The sequence below is a fragment of the Felis catus genome, chromosome C2, assembly GCF_018350175.1.
Source record: "Felis catus isolate Fca126 chromosome C2, F.catus_Fca126_mat1.0, whole genome shotgun sequence".
NCBI classification, from domain to species: Eukaryota; Metazoa; Chordata; class Mammalia; order Carnivora; family Felidae; genus Felis; species Felis catus.
The window spans coordinates 71185533-71207700 of NC_058376.1; the positions used below are offsets into that span (position 1 = coordinate 71185533).

The window sequence follows — 22168 nt, forward strand, 5'->3', positions numbered from 1 at the left end:
TTCCTTCTCTTTTTTTTTCTTTCTCCCTTGCTTTTCTTTTTTTCTCTTTTCCTTCCTTCCTTCCTTCCTTCCTTCCTTCCTTCCTTCCTTCCTTCCTTCCTTCCTAATAACCCAAGACCTTTATTGATACAGCAGGTACTTTTCAATGAACCCAAGAGAGGCCGTCTTCTCTGGGAAGATGGGATATCTGCACAAACCCTTCAAGTTTTACTACTTCAAAAAAAATAAGCTCTCCCTTTTACCACAGCCCTTAGATCTGTACCTGCCCACATCGTCCCTCCCCCATTTTAAATAGGCAGGGCCCACAGGTACACGTGACCAATGCTAGCCAGCCATTCCAGTAGACAGTTACATCAGTTCTGTGTTACTTGTGGACAAAGGCATAGACTATCAGATTTTGCAAAGGATTTAGGAAACAGATGATTTCTCCCTCCACCTTGAAAATAAAATACACTTCAGCTGATGCATGTCCTGAAATAGCTTAGCTGGGAGTCCCTAGGAAGGTGGTCCATTGTCAATCCCTTCTTCATCAGCCTGTGCATCCAAAATTCTTCTCAAGGTCACATGAGTCATTTTTTTGGTTGTTTTTTTGTTTTTTTGTTTTTTTAAACAGTCTTTCTTGCTGTAAGAACTCTTATAATGGAGCCTCATCCTCCTACTGCTAATACCTTTTCATGCCACTGGAATAACACTGTACTGCTGTTTTCTGTGGGCCTTTATAAATGTACTTCATTAGCAAGTCAGTGTCATTTCTGTCCAGTGACTGCACAGCCTGCTCGATTTCACTGCTCTTAAAATTTGTGTTTTTTTTTTGTTTTTTTTATATGAAATTTATTGTCAAATTGTTTTCCATACAACACCCAGTGCTCATCCCAAAAGGTGCCCTCCTCAATACCCATCACCCACCCTCTCCTCCTTCCCACCCCCCATCAACCCTCAGTTTGTTCTCAGTTTTTAACAGTCTCTTATGCTTTGGCTCTCTCCCACTCTAACCTCTTTTTTTTTTTTTTTCCTTCCCCTCCCCCATGGGTTCCTGTTAAGTTTCTCAGGATCCACATAAGAGTGAAAACATATGGTATCTGTCTTTCTCTGTATGGCTTATTTCACTTAGCATCACACTCTCCAGTTCCATCCACGTTGCTACAAAAGGCCATATTTCATTTTTTCTCATTGCCATGTAGTATTCCATTGTGTATATAAACCACAATTTCTTTATCCATTCATCAGTTGATGGACATTTAGGCTCTTTCCATAATTTGGCTATTGTTGAGAGTGCTTCTATGAACATTGGGGTACAAGTGGCCCTATGCATCAGTACTCCTGTATCCCTTGGATAAATTCCTAGCAGTGCTATTGCTGGGTCATAGGGTAGGTCTATTTTTAATTTTCTGAGGAACCTCCACACTGCTTTCCAGAGCGGCTGCACCAATTTGCATTCCCACCAACAGTGCAAGAGGGTTCCCGTTTCTCCACATCCTCTCCAGCATCTATAGTCTCCTGATTTGTTCATTTTGGCCACTCTGACTGGCGTGAGGTGATACCTGAGTGTGGTTTTGATTTGTATTTCCCTGATAAGGAGCGATGCTGAACATCTTTTCATGTGCCTGTTGGCCATCCGGATGTCTTCTTTAGAGAAGTGTCTATTCATGTTTTCTGCCCATTTCTTCACTGGGTTATTTGTTTTTCGGGTGTGGACTTTGGTGAGCTCTTTATAGATTTTGGATACTAGCCCTTTGTCTGATATGTCATTTGCAAATATCTTTTCCCATTCCGTTGGTTGCCTTTTAGTTTTGTTGGTTGTTTCCTTTGCTGTGCAGAAGCTTTTTATCTTGATGAGGTCCCAGTGGTTCACTTTTGCTTTTAATTCCCTTGCCTTTGGGGATGTGTTGAGTAAGAGATTGCTACGGCTGAGGTCAGAGAGGTCTTTTCCTGCTTTCTCCTCTAAGGTTTTGATGGTTTCCTGTCTCACATTCAGGTCCTTTATCCATTTTGAGTTTATTTTTGTGAATGGTGTGAGAAAGTGGTCTAGTTTCAACCTTCTGCATGTTGCTGTCCAGTTCTCCCAGCACCATTTGTTAAAGAGACTGTCTTTTTTCCATTGGATGTTCTTTCCTGCTTTGTCAAAGATGAGTTGGCCATACGTTTGTGGGTCTAGTTCTGGGGTTTCTATTCTATTCCATTGGTCTATGTGTCTGTTTTTGTGCCAACTGCTCTTAAAATTTGTAAGCACTTTCAGCACCACGCCCTGGGCTCATTCCTTCACAGCTTATCTTTTCCTGGCTTATTTTGGATTACTTGGTTTTTTTTTTTTTTAGATTTTGATTTTAATTTACCTAGTGGCCTTTTACCTATACCTCTTTGTATTTTTTAGATATATAGTTGCTCTAGGGATTCCTTTTCATAATCTGTTTAGCATTAATACTGCACCACTTCACATAAAATGTAAAAACCTTGCACTTATATAGTTCCACTGTTCCCCTCTTCCCCACCACTCACCTTTATTCTGTCATACGTTACACATATATACATTATATATATTACACAAGACACAAGACCACAAGACAAAAAAAATATGTTTTTTCCCTTGATTATTGTGATTTTAAAAATTAAGAAGAAAATAATTGTCTTACTTACCCTGATATTTATCAGTAAGTTTCCATCTGGTGTCATTTCCTTTCAGCTTAAAGAAATTTCTTTACTATTTCTTGCAATCCATGTTTGCTGTAGACGAGTCCTCTTTTTTTTTTTTAATTTTTTAAAAAATTTATTATTTGAGAGTGAGAGAGAGAGCATGTGGGAGGGATCATGTGGGATCTCATGACTATGAGATCATGACCTGAGCCAAAACCAAGAGTTAGAAGCTTAAACCGACTGGGCCACCTATGTGCCCCAACAAATCCTCTTATTTTTGTTTTTCCCAGGTCTAAGGCCATACCACTCTGAAAGCACCTGATCTTGTCTTTTACCTAGAAATGTGTCTGTTTTGCTTTTGTTCTTGAAAGACATTTTCAGTGGGTATAGAATTTTGGGTTGACAGATTTTTCTTTCAGTACTTTAAGGATATTCACTATATTTTGACCTCCATTCTTTGTTTTGAGAAGATAGCAGTCATTCAAATCATTGTTTTCCTGTATATAATGGGTTCCCTTTTGGATTTCCATTTTTATCTTTGATTTTCAGCAATTTGATTATACTGTGTTTAGATGTGATTTTCTTCCTATTTATTCTGTTTGGATTTAGCTGTAGATGTGATTTCTTCATATTTATTTTGTTTGGGTTTTGCTGAGATGTCTGAAAATGTAAATTTGTGTCTTTCACAAAATTTATGAGATTTTCAGCCCTTATCTTCCCCCCCAAAGTTCTATACCCATTGAATATATCTTTCAAGAACAAAGACAAAATAGAGCCCTAACAATCATGACCATGCAATATTGTAAAAATCATTTGAAGTGCTTCCTCTTTGTTTTGATTACTGCAATTTGTGGTACCAAAGAGTATTTATAAAACAGGGGGAAAATACTCGCTGTCCTCTGTTGTAGTTATACATCTATAATATCATGTATAGTTAGGCATTACATTTGAAGGGTTTTACTCAAAAGAGATCTGTCAAGACAATGAGGTGTATGGAAACCTCATTACAAAAGGAAAGAAAAGAGGAAATTGATACAATTGAAATGGGAATAGTTCAAATGGAAATGAAAGTAATGGGTGGAATTGGAGCCTGAAACTTTTGAAGTTTGGACCTGATTATATTTCATCTGTATCTTAGAATGGGTGACTCTGTGTAGCTCAGAGCTTAGAGTTATTCAGAGACTGTTACAGAATCAGCCATTGTTCTTGGTCACAGACAGACAAACAAATATATATGTTAACTTAATACAGAATTGTATTTTTTCCAGTGGCTTCTGTCACTTTAATAGACCACATTGCAATTTTCCATCCAACCAAAGCAGCAGCCCAAGGGGTAACACAAGTTCCAACTTCTCCAGACAGTAGCTTCCAAAAATTCCAGGAACCATACTCTCATCTCTGCTTTGTGTTCAATTATGAAAACGGACACTACCATTAAAATTCTTTGGCTTACAATATTGTGGCAGCCATCAGAACCTTATTAACTATAATTGGTTGACTGCTTCTTTCCATTTCTAAATCATGTTCCTCTGAATTCAGATTAAAAGTACAGATCTGAAGGCAGTTTTGGGATTTCTGACTAAAGTTTGGTCTGCTACAAAAACCCACAAATATGGTGCATCAGTCCACAGACCTTGATCATGGGGAAGGCTGCAGATGCCATGGATAACTAGGGTTATGCTGGTGGGTTGTGGTGAGGGCAGATCTTTTCTTAGTGAGAATCTTAAAAGGCATTCATATAACTCATGACAATTGGCCTGTAACCCACTGCTTCTAGGCTGCCTCCTTTTTGCATACCAAGAAGATGCAGAAATGGAATTGTATTTCAGTTCATTTGTTAGTGTGCCTTGATCATGATTTTACCATGACTAGACTGTCAAGATTTTATATCTTCCTCTGTTTCCATACTTTCACCATAGGAGGCCACAAGTTGTGCAGAACAGTAATACAGGAGGGAATAATCAGAGGCCCACAGCAACAGCATTAAAACCAGATGCCTTTTACTTGGCACGGTATAATTGTAGACCAATGTTGTATGACCTTATCAAGTTACATAATGTAATACCTTTTGCTTGCCATAGGCAGAAACTCCTAGAATTTTAACTCTGCATTTCTGATCTTCATATTATTACTCTAAAAGACTTAATATTCAATTTGATAAAGAAAACTGACGAGAACATTTTCTTGAGTTTTCGAAAGTATATTTTTGTACGGATGCTATTTAATGAATACTTAAGTGTTCAACACTGTTAGATTCTGTGAGAAACAAACGCACAATTATTTATGTGGCTGAGATTTTCTGGAAAAGGTTTTATGGATTTAAGTGGTGTATAAGCAGGGTCTCAAAGAAAGTCTAAGTGGTTAAATAGGTATAAAGATAACAGCCGATGAAGAAATGACACCATCACATTTCATTTTAACTCAAGTCTTCCTAGAAATCCAAACTTTATTGTTGACTTCCATACAGTTTGAACTAGAAGGGAAGAAAAAAGTGAAATGGGAAAGAGGATAAGGGAGGAGAGTGTAGATAGAAGGGGGAAAAGTGAGCCAAAAAAGAACTCTCTTAAAATTAATTTAATGAACATTTATTGAGTAGCTAAGTTGCATGAGGCACTGGCAGGGTTTTACAGTTGAGGAAAGTCTTAGGTTAATTGCCCACAACTTTTAAGAGACTAAAAAGCACTGAGATGTGTTATCAGCTAGGCCTTGTAGCATATTCTCTGCCAGAGATACTCATCTCTTTGGAGTGGCTTTGATACAGCTGGAATAACTGCTCTATAATTGGAATGATTCCATAGAGTTACACCAAGAAGTCAGACAAAATGACCTGAAGAATTCCTTTCTGACTAATTTTAGGGGCCTATGAGCCTTTATTTTACTTTTAAAAAATGGGTTTTTTTTAATTACAGCTTATTTTCTTTTTTTCTAAGTGTTGATTTTTGAGAGAGAGAGAGAAGTGTGAGCAGGGGAGGGGCAGAGAGAGACACACACAGAATCTGAAGCAGACTCCAGGCTCTGAGCTGTCAGCACAGAGCCCGATGTGGGGCTCAACCCCACAGACCTGCCGAGGCACCCGGAGGGGCCTATGATCCTTTAAACTGTATTTGTTTTTTATTATGGATGATCTTGACCGATTTCTGCTTTGTTTCTTTTAATACTTAGAATTTACTCTGCCCAGCTTACGTGGTAAGACTAAAATTGGTTGGTATTTAGAGAAACCGAGATCTCTGATAAAGCACTGCATTTTGATTACTAGTTGTGTTTGCTTGCTGTGCTGTCAGCTAACTGATCATCTCTCTGTGAAATGACTCATGATGTGTCTGATTCTTTTCAAACAATGAAATGTTACGCCCTGACTAAAACCTTCCCAAAACTTCCCATGGCACTTGGAATACAATTCAAATTAATAGCGCCTGAGGTCCCGCATGGTTCCTTCTTACCTACCTCTCCAACCTCATCCTGTCCCACTCTCAACTGTTGCTGGGATAGTCTCTAGAGTTTTCTTTCAGTCCCTGGAATGTATCCAGGTTTTTCGTGCCTCAGGACTTGGGCATTTATTTTTCCTTTTTCTGAGAATCTTCCTTGACCCCACTTTTCATGTGACATACATACTTACCCTTCAGGTGTCAGATTTAACATTCTTTTCTCAAAGAATTCTTCTTATTTATTTTTTATATACATGTATTAAAATGTACATATTTTACATTTTAATGTAAATTAAAATGCACATTTTAATGGGGCAGAGAGAGACAGGGAGAGAGAGAATCCCAAGCAGGCTCCACCCTGTCAGTGCAGAGCCCAGTGTGAGACTAGAACTCATGAACCATGAGATTATGACCTGAGCTGAAATCAAGAGTCAAGTGGTTAACTGACTGAGCCACCCAGGTGCCCCAGAGAATCCTTTTTAGACCATCCAATCTAATGTAGGTCTCCTTTATTATTTTCTCTCATGGGAAAATGTTGCTCTATTCTTTAATAGTGTTTTGCACCTTAAGAAAAGTTTACATACCTTGCACCTTTAAAAATGTTTTTGCTTTTGCTTTTAAAATATTTTATCTTTAAGTAATTCTGTACCCAATGTGGGGCTCGAGCTCACAACCCCAAGATCAAGAGTCACATGCTCCACCAACTGAGCCTGCCACACGCCTCAAAAAGTTTTTTTAAAAAAATATGTATTTATTTTCGAGAGAGAAAGGGAGAAAACACAAGCTGAGAGGGGCAGAGAGTGAGGGGGACAGAGGATCCAAAGCAGGCTCAGCACTGTCAGTGCAGAGCCTGATGCAGGGCTCAGACTCATGAACCATGAGATCATGACCTGAGCCAAAGTCAGATGCTTAACTGACTGAGCCACTCAGGCACACCCAAAAAGTTTGTTTTTAATCACATCTATATCACTAGATGGTAAAGTCTATGAGGGCAAGGACCATGTCTATTAGATCTCCACTGTTTAAGTTAGTATGATACTGAATGAATTTTTTTAAAAAAAATTATTTCAAAGAGAGAGAGAGCACATGAGTCAGGGAGAGGGGCAGAGGGAGAGAGAATCTTAAGCAGGCTCCATGCTGAGTGCAGAGCCTGACACGGGGCTTGATCCTACAATTCTGAGATCATGATTTGAGCTGTAATCAAGAGTTGGACCCTTGGGGCACCCAGGTGGCTCAGTTGGTTAAGTGTCCAACTTTGGTTCAGGTCATGATCTTACGGTTTGTAGGTTTGAGCCCTGTGTTAGGCTCTGTGCTGACAGCTCAGAGCCTGGAGCCTGCTCCAGAATCTGTGTCTCCCTCTTTCTCTGCCCCTCCCCTGCTTGTGTGTGTCACTCACTCTCTCTCAAAAAGAAACACGAAAAGAATTTTAAAAAAGAGTTGGACTCTCAACTGACTGAGCCACCCAGGTGCCCCTGAATATTTTTTTAATGAATATTGAAACCTTAAAATTGCCAAGCACTTTGTGACCTGCAAAGAATTTTCATATATCCTCCATTCAATTTCTTATAATCACTTGCTAAGATATACCAGGCAAGGCAGATGTTAATGCTTTTATGTTATAGAAGGTAAGACTTAGAGAGTTTAACTGACTTGGCCAGGTTACCATAGCTGTTGAGGGCTTGCATGGGAAGACAGTTCTTTTGATCATTTAGACCAGTGCTCTTTCTCCCACAATGAGATAGTAATGGGAAATCTTTGTAGATACAAAGATATATACCCAAAGATATATACCCAAATGGTGTACTTAGGAAAGAATCTCACAGTCCTGGTGCTAACTTATCTTTCATTTTCATTTATACTATCCCTGATTATTGGCTAACTTTCCTGTAGTGAGATGGCAGAAAAATGGATCCAGTTCCTTGTTGATTTATAAATACAGAAGGTAGGCTTTAGCCATTGGCTGAACTGAATGGAAGTAGAATGTATTTTAATTTAGAAGCCTGGTCTTACCTCTACAGAGTCGGAATGAATATATTGCTCACCTCAAGGACCAGTTGCAAGAGATGAAGGCAAAAACCAACCTGGAGAATCGCTATATGAAGAGAAACACTGAGCTGCAGATCTCCCAGACCCAGAAGAAATGTAACAGAACAGAGGAGCTCTTGCTGGAAGAGATAGAGGTAATCACTGCTACATTAAGAATGAACACGGTAGGTGGCATTTGGGCTGTCACTCCTCATACTGCTTCACCTAACAGAGGAGGAAGGGCTCCTCTGTTGATCTTTGCTCTATCTTTCCTGCAGCTCTCACATTTGAGATTAAAAGTAAAAACAGAATGAAGCACCCCCAAACAAGATACTTATTGTGAGTTTTTGCTGCTGCCTTCTTTACCCAACAAGTACCTTTTATCCCCCATTAAGAAATATAAAATCGGGACTCCTGAATGGCTCAATTGGTTAAGCGTCTGACTTCCTCTCAGGTCACGATCTCAGTTTGTGAGTTCAAGCCCGACATGGGGCTCTATGCTGTCAACTTCAGATCCTCTGTCTCCCTCTCTCTCTCTGACCCTCCCCTGCTCCCACACACTCTCTCTTGCTCTCTCTCAAAAATAAATAAACATTAAAACATATATATAAAATCAAGGGGTGGCTCAGTTGGTTAAGCTTTCATGACCTTTGATTTCGGCTCTTGTGAGATTAAGCCTGACACAGAGGATGGAGCCTGCTTGGGATTCTCTCTCTGCCCCTCCCCGACTTCTGCACACACACGCATGCTCTCTCTCTCCAAATAAATAAATAAACTTAAAAAAAAGGAGAAAGAAATATAAAATCAAGCGTGCTGAGATTCATTCAAACCTAAATTTTAGAGATGGGAAATCCCACTGGAAAAATACCAGGAGAAACAAACAAGGGGTAGACCCTCATTAGAAAAGGAAGACTAAATGAGTAAAAGAACAATAGGTAGGTGAGAAGGAGCAAATATTAGTAGTGTCATCCATGTTCAGGAGGACTGCTTTCTCTGGTCCCTCACTTATTTGAAAACTTCCTCGATGGGTGTGGTATATGACTCTGACTGCAAACTTCTTGCACTCTGGAATTTCCTTTTTTAGGCCTAAGAACACTGTGCCCTTGAAACATTTTTCTCTCCTTAAATGACATCACTTTCCAGGCAACTGGATTATGGTTCTTATGTCCTGGACACTGGCATGTGTTCAGCATAATGCCCAACACATGGCTCAGCACCATCCATGAACACAAATTGGGTTAAAGGGAACTGATTTGCTGCCCCAGAGTGATGTGGTAGGATTCCTGGGACTCCAGTTGGTAAAGAAAACCTGAAATACTGTCACAGCTACAACTCTAATCTTGAGAACTTCTCATTCCAAACCCTACTGGCAAGAATTCCTGATACTGGTTTATTTTCACAGAAACTAAGGTTGAAAACCGAAGAAGAGAATCGGATTCATATGGAAATTGAAACGTTCCTTAGAAAGGAGCAGCAGGTAGGTCACCAAAAGTTTTCTGTCCTCTGATTTATTTGTGTTCCACTTACAAAAAAATCAAGGGTGGTAAAAAAAATCTTTTTAAGGAAAGAATAAAATTTTAAATATTTATTTATTTTTGAGAAAGAGAGAGAGACAGAGAGAGACAGAGTGTGAGAAGGGGAGGGGCAGAGAGATAGGGAGACACAGAATCCGAAGCAGGCTCCAGGCTCTGAACTGTCAGCACAGAGCCTGATGCGGGGCTCGAACTCATGAACCGCGAGACCATCACCTGAGCCTGAGGCTTACTTAACCGACTGAGCCACCTAGGCACCCCGGAAAGAAATTTTTTAAGGAATAAAAAATCAACCAGCCTAGTGAATGAATTGTAGCCCATGTCTTGTCTCACAGTTATCCATATGAATGAATATTTTATAAAGCTGTAATTTGAGTACAGGTTAAATATTTTATCTTCTGCCTTTATTATTTAGCATTATAAAATTTGCTCCTAGATTCCTCATAGTCATAATTTTAAAATAAAATTTACTGATTTTTAAAATTATAAAAATAACATACTCTTAGTTGAGGGAAGATTTTTTCTTTAATATAAAATTTATTGTCAAATTGGTTTCCATACAACACCCAGTGCTCATCCCAGCACTTTCAACAATTGCCAAATCATGGAAAGAGCCTAAATGTCCATCAACTGATGAATGGATAAAGAAACTGTGGTTTATATACACAATGGAATACTACATGACAATGGGAAGATTTTTTTTTAATCATCAATCGCTTTTTCACTCATTTTTTCATGTTATTACATTATCTTCATAAAATAATTTTTTTTTTTAATTTTTTTTTCAACGTTTTTATTTTTGGGACAGAGAGAGACAGAGCATGAACAGGGGAGGGGCAGAGAGAGAGGGAGACACAGAATCGGAAACAGGCTCCAGGCTCCGAGCCATCAGCCCAGAGCCTGACGCGGGGCTCGAACTCACGGACTGCGAGATCGTGACCTGGCTGAAGTCGGACGCTTAACCGACTGCGCCACCCAGGCGCCCCTTCATAAAATAATTTAAAATAGTTTTATAATGTTCTACTGAATGGTCATGCCATAGTTTACTTATTACCCTTTATTTGGGATATTTATATTATTTCCAAGGTTTCATTATTATATATAATGCAGTAATGAAAGCTTTGCCCAAATAACTGTTTTCTTTCATTGCAATTATTAAAGGTGAATCTCAAGTATGAGAGTATTATGTCAGAGAGACTAGTATTTTGTTTTGTTTTTTTGTTTTTTGCCTCTTGTTTTATTTTATTCTTTTAAAGTTTTTATTTAAATTCTAATTAGTTAACATGTGGTGTAATATTGGTTTCAGGAATAGAATTTAGTAATTCTTTACTTGTATACGACACCTAGTGCTCACCACAAGTGCCCTCCTTAATGCCCATTACCCATTTAGCCTATCCCCTGCCCACCTCTCCTCCAGCAACCCTAAGTCTGGGTCTTTTATGTTTTCTTCCCTCTTTTTTCCCCTTCCCCTATGTTCATATGTTTTGTTTCTTAAATTCCATAGAAGTGAAATCATATGGTATTTGCCTTTCTCTGAATGCCTTATTTCACTTAGCATAACACACTCTAGCTCCATCCACATCATTCCAAATGGCAAGATTTCATTCTTTTTGATATCTGAATATTATTCCAATGTATACATACCACATCTTCTTTATCCATTCATCACTTTCCGTAATTTGGCTGTTGTTGATAATGCTACTAAAAACATTGGGGGTGCATGTGCCCCTTCAAATAAGTATTTTTGTATCCTTTGGGTAAATACCTAGTAGTGCAATTGCTGGGTCATAGGGTAGTTCTATTTTTAACATTTTGAGAAACATCCATACTGTTTTCCAGAGTAGAAAACACCAGTTTGCCTTTCCACCAATTGTATAAGAGGGTTCCCCTTTCTCCACATCCTCTCCAACAAATGTTGTTTCCTGTGTTGTTAATTTTAACCATTCTGACAGGTGTGAGGTAGTATCTCATTGTGGTTTTGATTTGTATTTCCCTGATGTTGAGTGATATGGAGCATCTTTTAATGTGTTAGCCATCTGGATATCTTCTTTGGGAAAATGTCTATTCATATCTTCTGCCCATTTCTTAACTAGATTATTTGTTCTTTGGGTGTTAAGTTTGATAAGTTCTTTATAGATTTTGGATAGTACTCCTTTATCAGATATGTCATTTGCAAGTATCTTCTCCCATTGTTGCCTTTTAGTTTTGCTGATTGTTTCCTTCTCTGTGCAGAACCTTTTTATCTTGATGAGGTCCCAGTAGTTCATTTTTGCTTTCGTGCTTTTGTTTCCCTAGCTTCCAGAGATGTGTCTAATAAGAATATGCTACAGGTGAGGTCAAAGAGATTGCTGCCTGTGTTCTCCTCTAGGATTTTGATGGCTTCCTGTCTCACATTTAGGTCTTTCATCCATTTTGAACTTATTTTTGTATATGGTGTAAGAAAAGTCCAGTTTTCCCAACACCAATTGTTGAAGAGACTGTCTTTTTGCCATTTGGTATTCTTTCCTGCTTTGTTGGAGATTAGTTGACCATATAGCTATGGGACCAATTCTGGGTTTTCTCTTATGTTCCACTGATCTATGTGCAGAGACTGGTATTTTGTGACTCTTGATAAATATTGCTAATATGTTCTAATCTACACTACCATCACTAATGTGAATTGCTGACACTAATTTCAAGGTATCCTCAACCACACTAGACATTTTACATATTTTTAAAGTGCTAATTTAATGAGTTGTCTTATTTTGCTTCCTTTTGCTAATAGAATTGACCATTTTTTCATATATTTACTTATTCATCTTATTTCTTCTTGTGTGAATTATATGTGACTGAAATGGTTTTAATTAATAATTATAATACTAATAATCAACTAAGATGTGTGGAGTTTTTTAAAATATCTCTGTTGGATGAATAAGGAAAAAAGATTCAGTCTGCCTTTGAGAAAGCTAATGGATTTTCAGTAAACAGTTCCAAATTTGTGGTGAAAGAATAGAATTTATAGATTCTATCTCATAGGACTTTACTGAAAAAAAAATTGGTAGGCTCTTAGGAACAGGGTTTTATACCCCAGCAATTTAAGATTATGTACCATGGTGGCACTTGGGTGGCTCAGTCAGTTGAGTGTCTGATTCTTGATTTCGGCTCAGGCCATGGTCTCCCAGTTTGTGGGTTCGAGCCCCACTTTGGGCTGTGTGCTGACAGTGTGGAGCCTGCTTTGGATCTTCTCTCTTTTCCCCTTTCTCTCTCTCTCTCTCTCTCTCAAAAAAAAAAAAAAATATGGATCTCTTTCTCTCCCCCCCTTTCTCTTTCTCTCTCAAAAAACAAAACAAAACAAAACAAAAAAGATTATGTGTCATGTTACCTGTTCAACTCTTAGATGCATAGCTAGCATGTGTTTAATAATCAGATGAGTTGGTGGATAGATGGATAATGGATGGATGAAGTCAGTGTTTCCTAGATATTCAGCCCAATAACACAAGTAATATATAAATACTTTTCAATTAAAATTTGAAACAGCACAGGGTCACCTGGGTGGCTCAGTTGGTTGTGTCCAACTCTTGATTTCGGTTCAGGTCATGATGCTACAGGTCGTGGGTTCAAGCCCTGTGTCAGGCTCTGGCTGATAGCACAGAGACTGCTTGGGATCCTCACTGCCCCTCCCCTGCTCACGCTCTCTAAATAAATAAATATTTTAAAAAGTAAATAAAAGTTGAAACATAGATTTTAAAAAGTGAAAGCTCTCTTAATCACTCCTCATTCCAAGATTTCTTCCACATCTTTTTCTTTCATATACATACTTGTGTACGTACCTAAATACTTACATGTTTTTAGTATTTATCCTTCTATTTATTTATATTTGTGACATAAATGATATCATAGTATATATATTATTCCAGATTCTGTTTTTTTTTTTTTTAATTTACTTTGTCTTAATGTTTCCTATAGAAGTACAACTGTTATATAATATCCCATAGAGGGGACATATCAAAATTTAGTTAACCATTCTTCTGACCGCAGACATCCAGGTTGTTTCCAAGTTTTGCTATTATAACAATGGTAAACATTCTTATATGTCTCTAAATGCATGGTGTATGGAAGGGCTATTCGTTTTTGCATATTGCTGTAGATTCGTTATGTCCTCTCATATTAGTTTTAATGGTTTTTCAGTTGATTTGTTTAGATTTTCTAGGTAGAAATCTTTTTGACTGCAGTCAAATATATGTCTGTTTTCATTTTGTGGCTTATTGTATAGCTAGAGTGTCAAGTGTAATGTTGATTAGTAGTAGTGATAATGGGCACTGTTTTTCTATTCTTGGTTTTAATGGTATTTCAGTCAGTATTGCACATGAGTTCATGGGCATGCCACATTACTCATGTGCAAGTTAGGGCATTCGTTGGGAAATAATGGGGCCCCAAAACTTGGAATGGGAATATCTGGATGAATTCAGATGTAATTGATAATCTTGAACCCCCAAGTAACTCAGCCTGCCTTACCAGTGGAAGTAGTCTGCCCTCCAGGGTCTGAGGAGATTAGTTTTACTTTCCCTGAAAATGCTGTGGTAATAACTTCATCTGAGGCAGATGCTCACTCTCAAGACCCAGCACAAATCACTCCTATTGTCCCAGGATCCATAACTAGAGTCAAATCTCAGCAAGTTCCAGGGATACAGGTAACTCGGATAACTATAATTCAGAAGGAAATGGCTTATACACCTAACAAATTACGAGACTTTGCTAATATATATTGGCAGAAACCTGGGAAACATGTTTGGGAATGGATTCTAAGGGTGTTAGACCAAGGAGGGTAGAATATAATGCTAGATTGAGTCATGTTCCTTGATATAGATATACTTACTAGAGATTGTGGATTCAGTGTGATAGCTTGTGAAGCTGGAGGTGACTTTTAACAGTTGCTTTAAACTTGGATTCAACAATGGCCCACATTTAATGAGGTGGAGATGCCAGAGCTTTTCTGCTATGATTTGGAGGAGAAATAGGAATATCAGAGTGAATTTGTGTGATCTACAAATCTGTCGCTGAACACCTATCTATACCTGTAACGAGTTTCTGTGAGACATTTCTTCCTAGAAGACACTCCTATACGAAGGCATTGAGAAATACATTAGTGAGGGGAGCACCTATGTCCTCAGAAAGGTCTTTGGTTGCTTTCCTGTGTAGGCCAGGTAAGATCACGGGTGATGTCATCATTGAAATGGCTTCTCTGGTTTCAGTGGGGATGATGGGGCCCTGGAGTGCCAGAGGACATGTGACAGCACTTCCCTGCTAAAGACATGTGAACACATTTACCATGAAGGGTAGCAAGGATATACTGGAAATCAGAATGCCTTTGCCCATAGGGATATTTAGCAATGGCTAATTAATCGTGGTATCCCTAAGAGCAAAATTGGTGAGTAGCCTGATAAAGAATTACTTGATGTATATAACAGAAGAAAGTCCAAGTCTAGTAGCCAAAACTCTGATTTGAACCACCACAATGAAGAGTCATGGTTTTTCCTCTGATTTCCAGATATAAGTCAATTCAAAGACCAAAGCCCCTTAATTGAAGGGGACAGGTCCCCCTGAGGATGAACTCTGCAGCATTACTGCAGGCATAGACTGCGAATCTTCCTCTAAGCCTACTTACTCAAAGGGAACTGTGGCTATTTGTTAGAGTTACTGTGCACTGGAAAAAAGAAAATATCCAGATTTTTTCAGATTACTGAGCATTGGCTTTGAACTGATATTAACTCCTGGGAACCCAAAACAGCACTCAAATGGTCCTTACTCAAAATGAGGGATTATAGTGCTCAGGTGATAGATGGAGTCTTAAGTCTGATGGACTCTGGGCCCACTTGTTCTGTGGATCCACCCTGTGGTTATTTCCCCAGTTACTGAACGTATAATTGGAGTAGACATACTTGGCAACAGACAGAATTTCCACATTGGCTCTCTGACCTATGGAGTAAGGGCCATTATGGTAGTAAGGGCCAAGTAGAAGTCTCTGGAACTTCCCCTCTCTGCCAACACAGTAAATCATAAGCAAATGCTGTGCCCCTGCCGCAACTGCAGAAATTAGTGCCAACAAAAAAAGACTTGAAAGAAGCAGAGGTAGTGATGCTTATCACATTCCTATTTAACTCAGCTGTGTAGCCTGTAGAGCTGCATGATCTTGGATAATGACTGTGAACCGCTTTAAGTGTAATCAGGTGATGACTCCAATTGCAGCTACACTTGCAGATGTAGTATCTTGACTGAAGAACTTCTTCGAAGGCCACTGGCATTTGGTAGGCACCTATTAACCTTAACTTGAACAAAGCCTTTGCCTCTAAACCAGTGTGAAAAAACCTCCGGAAGTAATTTGCTTTTACCTGGGAGGGCCAACAGTACACCCTCACAGGCTCACATCAGGGCCATGTCAGTTCTCCTGTTCTCTGCTATAATGTGGTCTGCAGAGATACTGCTTGCTTTGACTTTCTATAAAGCACTGTAGTTGTCCACTGTGTTATGTTGATTGTATCTGATGAACAGGAATTGGCAAGGACTTTGGATGCCTTAGTAAGACATATGAATGAGAAGGTGGGAGAGAAACTATTTTTGGTACCAATTTTGTAACATGGTTCAGTTAGGTGACAGAAACCACAGCAGTAATTTCAGCAGGGAACACTTAACAAAAGAATCATTAACTGATAATAAGGGACTGGCTACAAAGAAAGGATAAAAGAGAACTCTAAAGAACATCTTAGGGCTGAAGGACAGTATCCATGGAAGAAATAAACAGAGATGTTTGCTTTGTTGCCTGGGGTCACAGCAGGATCATAGCTAGTAGGATAAAGCTGGCAAGCAGGAACTGTGGACTGATTGGTAAGCAAGAATCCTCCTGTTGTACCAACAAAACTTGTTGGTGAACAAGTGGCATAAATGTCCCACACACATGCTACTGCCAGCCCTGCCCCAGGAACAAACAATGAAGCACAGTGGAATCAAGGAGCAGCTCCCTCCCTCATGTCCCTCCAGCGACCTCTACTGACAAAATTTAGCATTATGCCAGCTGGCAAAAGAGAACTGTTTACAGCAAGCATCCAGGTTGACAAAACTGGCTGGTGAAGGATGCATTTTAGAGTTGAGAGGCAATAAATTGATAACTGGCATGAATGGGGATTGTATGAAGTGTACCCTGTAGGCTTATAGTAGATAAACGTTTATCAAGTTAAGGAAGTTTCCTTTTGGTCTTGCTGAGTTTGTTTTTTTTTTTTAATCTAGAATGAGTATTCAAGTTTTATGAGATGGATTTTTTTCATCCACTGAGATGATACGGGCTTTTAATTTTTTAATAAAGTAAAATATATTAATAGATTTATTGATGTTGAGTCATTTTTAAATTCTTGGGATAGGGGCACCTGGGTGGCTCAGTCAGTTAAACATCCAACTTTTGCTCAGGTCATGATCTTGCAATTCATGAGTTTGAGCCCCGTTGGGCTCTGTGCTGACAGCTTGGAGCCTGGAGCCTGCTTCAGATTGTGTCTCCCTCTCTCTCTGCCTCTTCCTCCGTTCACACACAGACACACACACAGACACACACACACACACACACACACACACACACTCTCTCTCTCTCTCTCTCTCTCAAAAATAACATAAAAAATTTCTTTTAAAAAATAAATAAGTTCTTGAGTTAAACCCTACTTGTTCTTAATATATTATTCTTTTACCAGACTGCTAGATTGATTTATAGATTTTTATTTTGTATTTATATATTCCATAAACAAGGTTGACCTTTGGATTTATTTTTTGGTATTCTTTATGTTGCTATCAGTTATGCTAGTTTAGCAGCTTGAGTTGGGAAGCTTTCTATCTTTTTATGCTCTGAAACCTAAAAATATAAATAAAGCAAATAGATTATTATCTGTTCCTTCAAACTTTGGTAAACCTTAGTCGTAGACAGTCTTGTCTGGGTATCATCTTCAAGGGGAGAAGTTTGGCTACTTTTTAAATTTTTTAAATGATTATTGATGTTTTCACGTAAAGAGTCTCTTTTTGAGTCATTTTTGGTAACTTATGCCTTCCTAGAAATGATTTGTTTTATCTAAACATTCATTTCAAATTTATCAGTATAAAAATATGCTCCAAAGTCTTACAATTTAAAATTTTCCTTTATTTCTATAGTTATCATTTTCATCTTTATTTTTAAAAAATTGTATCTTTTCTCCCTTTTTCTTGCTGAGATTTGTCAAACTTTTGACCATTTTACTGGTCTTCACAAAAACTATCTTTTGGCTTTATCGAGCAAATCTTTTCCCTTTCACATTGGTTTTTGCTTTAATTTTCAGTAATTATTTTCTTATACTTCTTTTGAGCTTATGTTGCTAATCTTTGTCTAGTTTCTTAAAAGCTCAATTCACCTATTTTCAAATTTTATTATTTTCTACTATACGCATGTAACCCAACATATTTTCTGACTACTGTTTGGCTGCAGTATACAGGTTTTGATATATAATGCTTACGTTGTCATTTTTTTCCAAATAATTTTTTTAAGTGTTTATTTATTTTGAGAGAGAGAGAAATAGAACGTGCATGAGCACAAGTGGGGCAGGAGCAGGGATAAAGGTATAGAGAGAGTCCCAAGTAGGCTCCGTGCTGTCAGCACAAAGGCCGATGCAGGACTCGATCTCACAGACCCCAAGAGATCATGACCTGAGCCGAAATCAAGAGTTGGATACTCACCTAATTGAGCCACCCAGGTGCCCCTTCCCTTCTAAATAATTTCTAATTTATTTATTTCTCCCCAACATTTTATTATTAGTATTTCCAAACATACACAGAGTTAAAACAATTCTACAGTGACCACCCAGTAGTGGTAGATTCTACCATTAACATTTTTTTCTTGCTTCATCACAGATCTATACATCCTTCCTCCATTAATCCACCTTACCTTTTCCACGCCTTTAAATAAATTATAGGCATTATAATTTGTTATTTCCTTAACCCATGAGTTATTTAAAAGTGTATTTCTTTTTTTTTTTTTTAAGTTCACTTTGAGAGAAAGCATGCATGAGTGGCAGAGGGGCTGGGCAGGGGGAGAATCCCAAGCAGGCAGAACATAGCAGTTTGATGCAGTCATGTCTTTATCTTTCTAACCCTTGTTAACATATTTTTTAAAGTTTATTTTGAGAGAGAGAGCGTGGGGGAGGGGCAGAGAAAGGGCGCGCGAGAGAATCCTAAGCAGGCTCTGCACTGTCAGTGCAGAGGCCTATGGGGGGCTTGATCTCATGACCCTGAGATCATGACCTGAGCCAAAAGCAAGAGTAGAAATCAAGTTGGTTGCTTAACTGACTGAGCCACCCAGGTGCCCCTAGGCTGTCTTTCTATTGCTTACGGCAACACTTTGAGGTCTACACTCCTACTGTCTTCCGTTGTGGTCTCAGAATGTAAAACGTAAGATTCGTGCCTGCTGGAATCTGTTGAGCCCTTATTTAGGCTTAATATATGCTCAAGTTACATGAATATTCGATGGGTATTTGAAAAGAATGTGTATTCTCTGTTAGGTACAAGTTTTGTATAAATGTCTAACAGTCTGTCAAATTCTTCATATTATTACTTATTTTGATTTACGTGGGCTATTAATTTCAGAGAAGTGTGACAGTCTCCCAAGATCATTGTGGACCTGTCAATTTCTTATATATCTAATAATGTTTGCTTTATATATTCCAAAATGGCATGAGTATAAAACTTCATAACAGTAATATAATAATAGAGCATGTTTTTCTCAGTATAAAATGTTTTTCTCTTATTTAAGATTTTTGGCTTGAGTTCTGTTTTGCCAGATATTAACTGCCAAACCTGCATTCTTTTTGCTTTGATTATATAGTTTTAGCTGTGGTTTTTATAAATACTTCATAGATTGATTTTTAAAAATCTCCTATTTTGATAGGGAAATTTACCTCAATTTGTTTTTATTGTAATTTTTCATTTGTTTCTACTTACTGTTTCCATCCTCTGTTCCCTGCTTTTCAAGCTTTGTTGTTTCTTTCCTTTTGTTGGAATCATGGCATTTTTATTGTTCAACTTCTTGCTCTCTAGTGCAAACTTGTTATTTGCACACCATTTTCACAGTTTTATAATATCTGCATACCACCTGCGTTGTACTGTTTTGTACATAATTACTCACCTAAACAACTATATCAATTTATTTTCAATTAAGATTTTTGTATTATCACTATGAAAGAAAAACCAGTACCATTTGTCGCAAGTAGAAATCAAAATAAATAGAAGTACAATAAATACCAAATGATGTGATTACATTTTAACCAGTTTTTCTTGCCTGCCTGGAGACTCTTCTTTTTTTGTTAAAAAAAGAAAAAGGGGCACCTGGGCAGCTCAGTCAGTTAAGCGTCAAACTCTTGGTATCAGCACAGGTCATGATCTCACGGTTCATAAGATCAAGCCCTGGGTCAGGCTCTGGCTGGCAGCGTTGAGCCTGCTTGGGATTTCCTTTCTGCCCTCCACACTCACTCTCTCTCAAAAAACAAAACAAAACAAAACAAAACAAAACAAAACAAAAAACTTAGAAAAAAACTGGGGCACCTGGGTGGCTCAGTCAGTTAGGCTCCAACTCTTAATTTTGGCTCAGGTCACAATCTCATGGTTCGAGTTAGAGCCCCAGTCAGGCTCTGTGCTGACAGTGTGGAGCCTGCTTGGGATTCTCTCTCTCCTTCTCTCTGCCCCTCCCTGTCTCTCTCTCCCTCTCTCTCTCTCTCAAAATAAACTTTAAAATATGTGTTAACAAGAGTTTGAAAGATGTTAAAGACATGACTGCATCAAACTGGTATGTTCTCTTTAACTTAATCAGAATGATTAGTTGAATCGTATTTTTAAAAAATCCCATGTAAGTGTACCACCTAAAGTCTCCTTCTTGAGGTACTTCAAGTATGTGACCTAGGGGTTTGGAAGTTATACATTCTGTGCTTGGAGTGGTAACCCTTAGCATTTGAACAGACATATTTATACTTTACTCTTCTTCTTAAGTCTAGTTAATATCTGTATCTTCTTGTCTTTATTAAAGCAAAGCTTTCACTTACCTCTTCTTTTCCTCTTCTATGTCCCATGGTGAAATCATTCCTTATCTGTTTCCTTTCTACAAATGAGAGAAGTGAAGCTTTAGAGAATTTAACTTATTTGAGTGCCAGAGTTGGGAGCTGAACCTAGGCAGTCTGCCTTCAGAACCTGTCTGTGCTCCTTCCATGAGACTACACTGCCTAATTTGGGATTTTGGTTACAGATTATGATTTAATTTTAAAAAGTATATTATGTAGCTTAAATATACATCTTATTGTTTCTCCCACATACTATCTCTTTCATTTTACTTGGCTAAAATATACTCTTGAGCAACTCTTTTAGAAAGACCAGTTATGTTCTTTCTTTCTGTCACATTTGAATGCAAGGTTGGCTAGGTTATAGAATCTTAGATTCACATTGATTAGTTTTTAGGAATCTGAAGACATTGTACCCTTCCCAACTGGTATTTACTGTTATTAATCAAAGAGATGTCTGATGCCATCCCTTATCCTTCAGAATTTTCTATCTATCTTTTATTCCTTTCCAATTTCCCTCATCCAGACACCTGGAAGGGCCTCTTCCCCCTGTTTTTAAATTGAGTAATCATATTAAATATACAAATATTAAGCATATAGTTTGATGAACATTTACATATATAAACTCCTGGAACCACCACCACCCAGATAGCACATTTACAACATTCCAGAAATTTCCCTCGTGCCCCCTTCCCAATCAAATAAAGCAAGCCACCCCTAGAAGGAGCCACGATTCTGACTTTTATCACGAGAGAAAAGTTTTGCCTGTTCTTGAACCTTATATAAATGATTTCATACAGTATATAAGGTTTTGTGCCTGGTGGGAGCCATGTTTTAATGTTCTTTCCAAACAGAAACTTGAGGAGAAGCTAGAGTTCTGGATGGAGAAATTTGATAAGGACACAGAAATGAAACAGAATGAACTAAATGCTCTCAAATCTGCTAAGGCCAGTGACTTAGCACACCTTCAAGACCTTGCAAAAATGGTAAGGAAACAGTCTCGATAGTGTAAGACTGAGCACCAAGGAGTGGGTGGTAGCCGAGCTATAGTAGGTGGGTACTGCTGTTTCTGGTGACAAAGTAGAGGTGTGCCTGTAAATCACTGAGAGGCTATCCTGTGATGATGATGGTAACAACATCGATGATGGGGACAGTGATGGCAGCAGCTAACACTTACATGGTGCTTGCTCTGTCCCAGGCACTTTACTAGTATTTCACATTTATAAACTATTTAATGCTCACAACAACCTCTTGAGATAGATACTAATTTATCATTTCTATTTTATGGTCTCTGAAGATAATCTGTAAATTATGATTTTTAAAAAGCTCTGATTATGGTTTCATCATTGAATAAATGGAAAATTTCCCAAATTTCTCTTTTAAAAGGTGGCTGCTGCTATTTGTATGCGTACATTCTAGGAGCTAAAAAAATTACATTATTTTGAGGTCACTAATCACACATCAAGTT

General features: G+C 38.2%; 2 protein-coding genes across 13 annotated transcripts in view; one reads left to right on the forward strand and one right to left on the reverse strand.

Annotated features, from left to right (window-relative positions):
* The window catches only part of IQCG (IQ motif containing G), a 58798-nt gene that overhangs the window by 32197 nt on the left and 4433 nt on the right, over positions 1-22168 (forward strand). For both annotated transcript variants that reach the window (XM_019839914.3, XM_006936130.4), the window contains exons 7-9: positions 8075-8236; positions 9484-9558; positions 21555-21686. In XM_019839914.3, coding sequence (XP_019695473.2) covers positions 8075-8236; positions 9484-9558; positions 21555-21686 — 369 coding nt within the window. The remainder of the gene's footprint in view (positions 1-8074; positions 8237-9483; positions 9559-21554; positions 21687-22168) is intronic.
* The window catches only part of LRCH3 (leucine rich repeats and calponin homology domain containing 3), a 148340-nt gene that overhangs the window by 3722 nt on the left and 122450 nt on the right, over positions 1-22168 (reverse strand). For 3 of the 11 annotated variants that reach the window (XR_002745283.2, XR_006585124.1, XR_006585128.1), the window contains 2 exons: positions 20689-20744; positions 14469-14588 (listed from right to left, as the gene is read on the reverse strand). Coding sequence is in view for 4 of the 11 variants with exons in the window: in XM_045037060.1 (XP_044892995.1) it covers positions 20730-20744 (15 nt within the window). In the remaining 7 variants the exon portion in view is untranslated. Of the gene's footprint in view, positions 1-5052; positions 5105-14445; positions 14589-20688; positions 20745-22168 lie in introns of those variants that run through there. The other 8 variants (XR_002745285.2, XR_006585126.1, XM_045037060.1 and 5 more) reach the window with 6 other exon arrangements.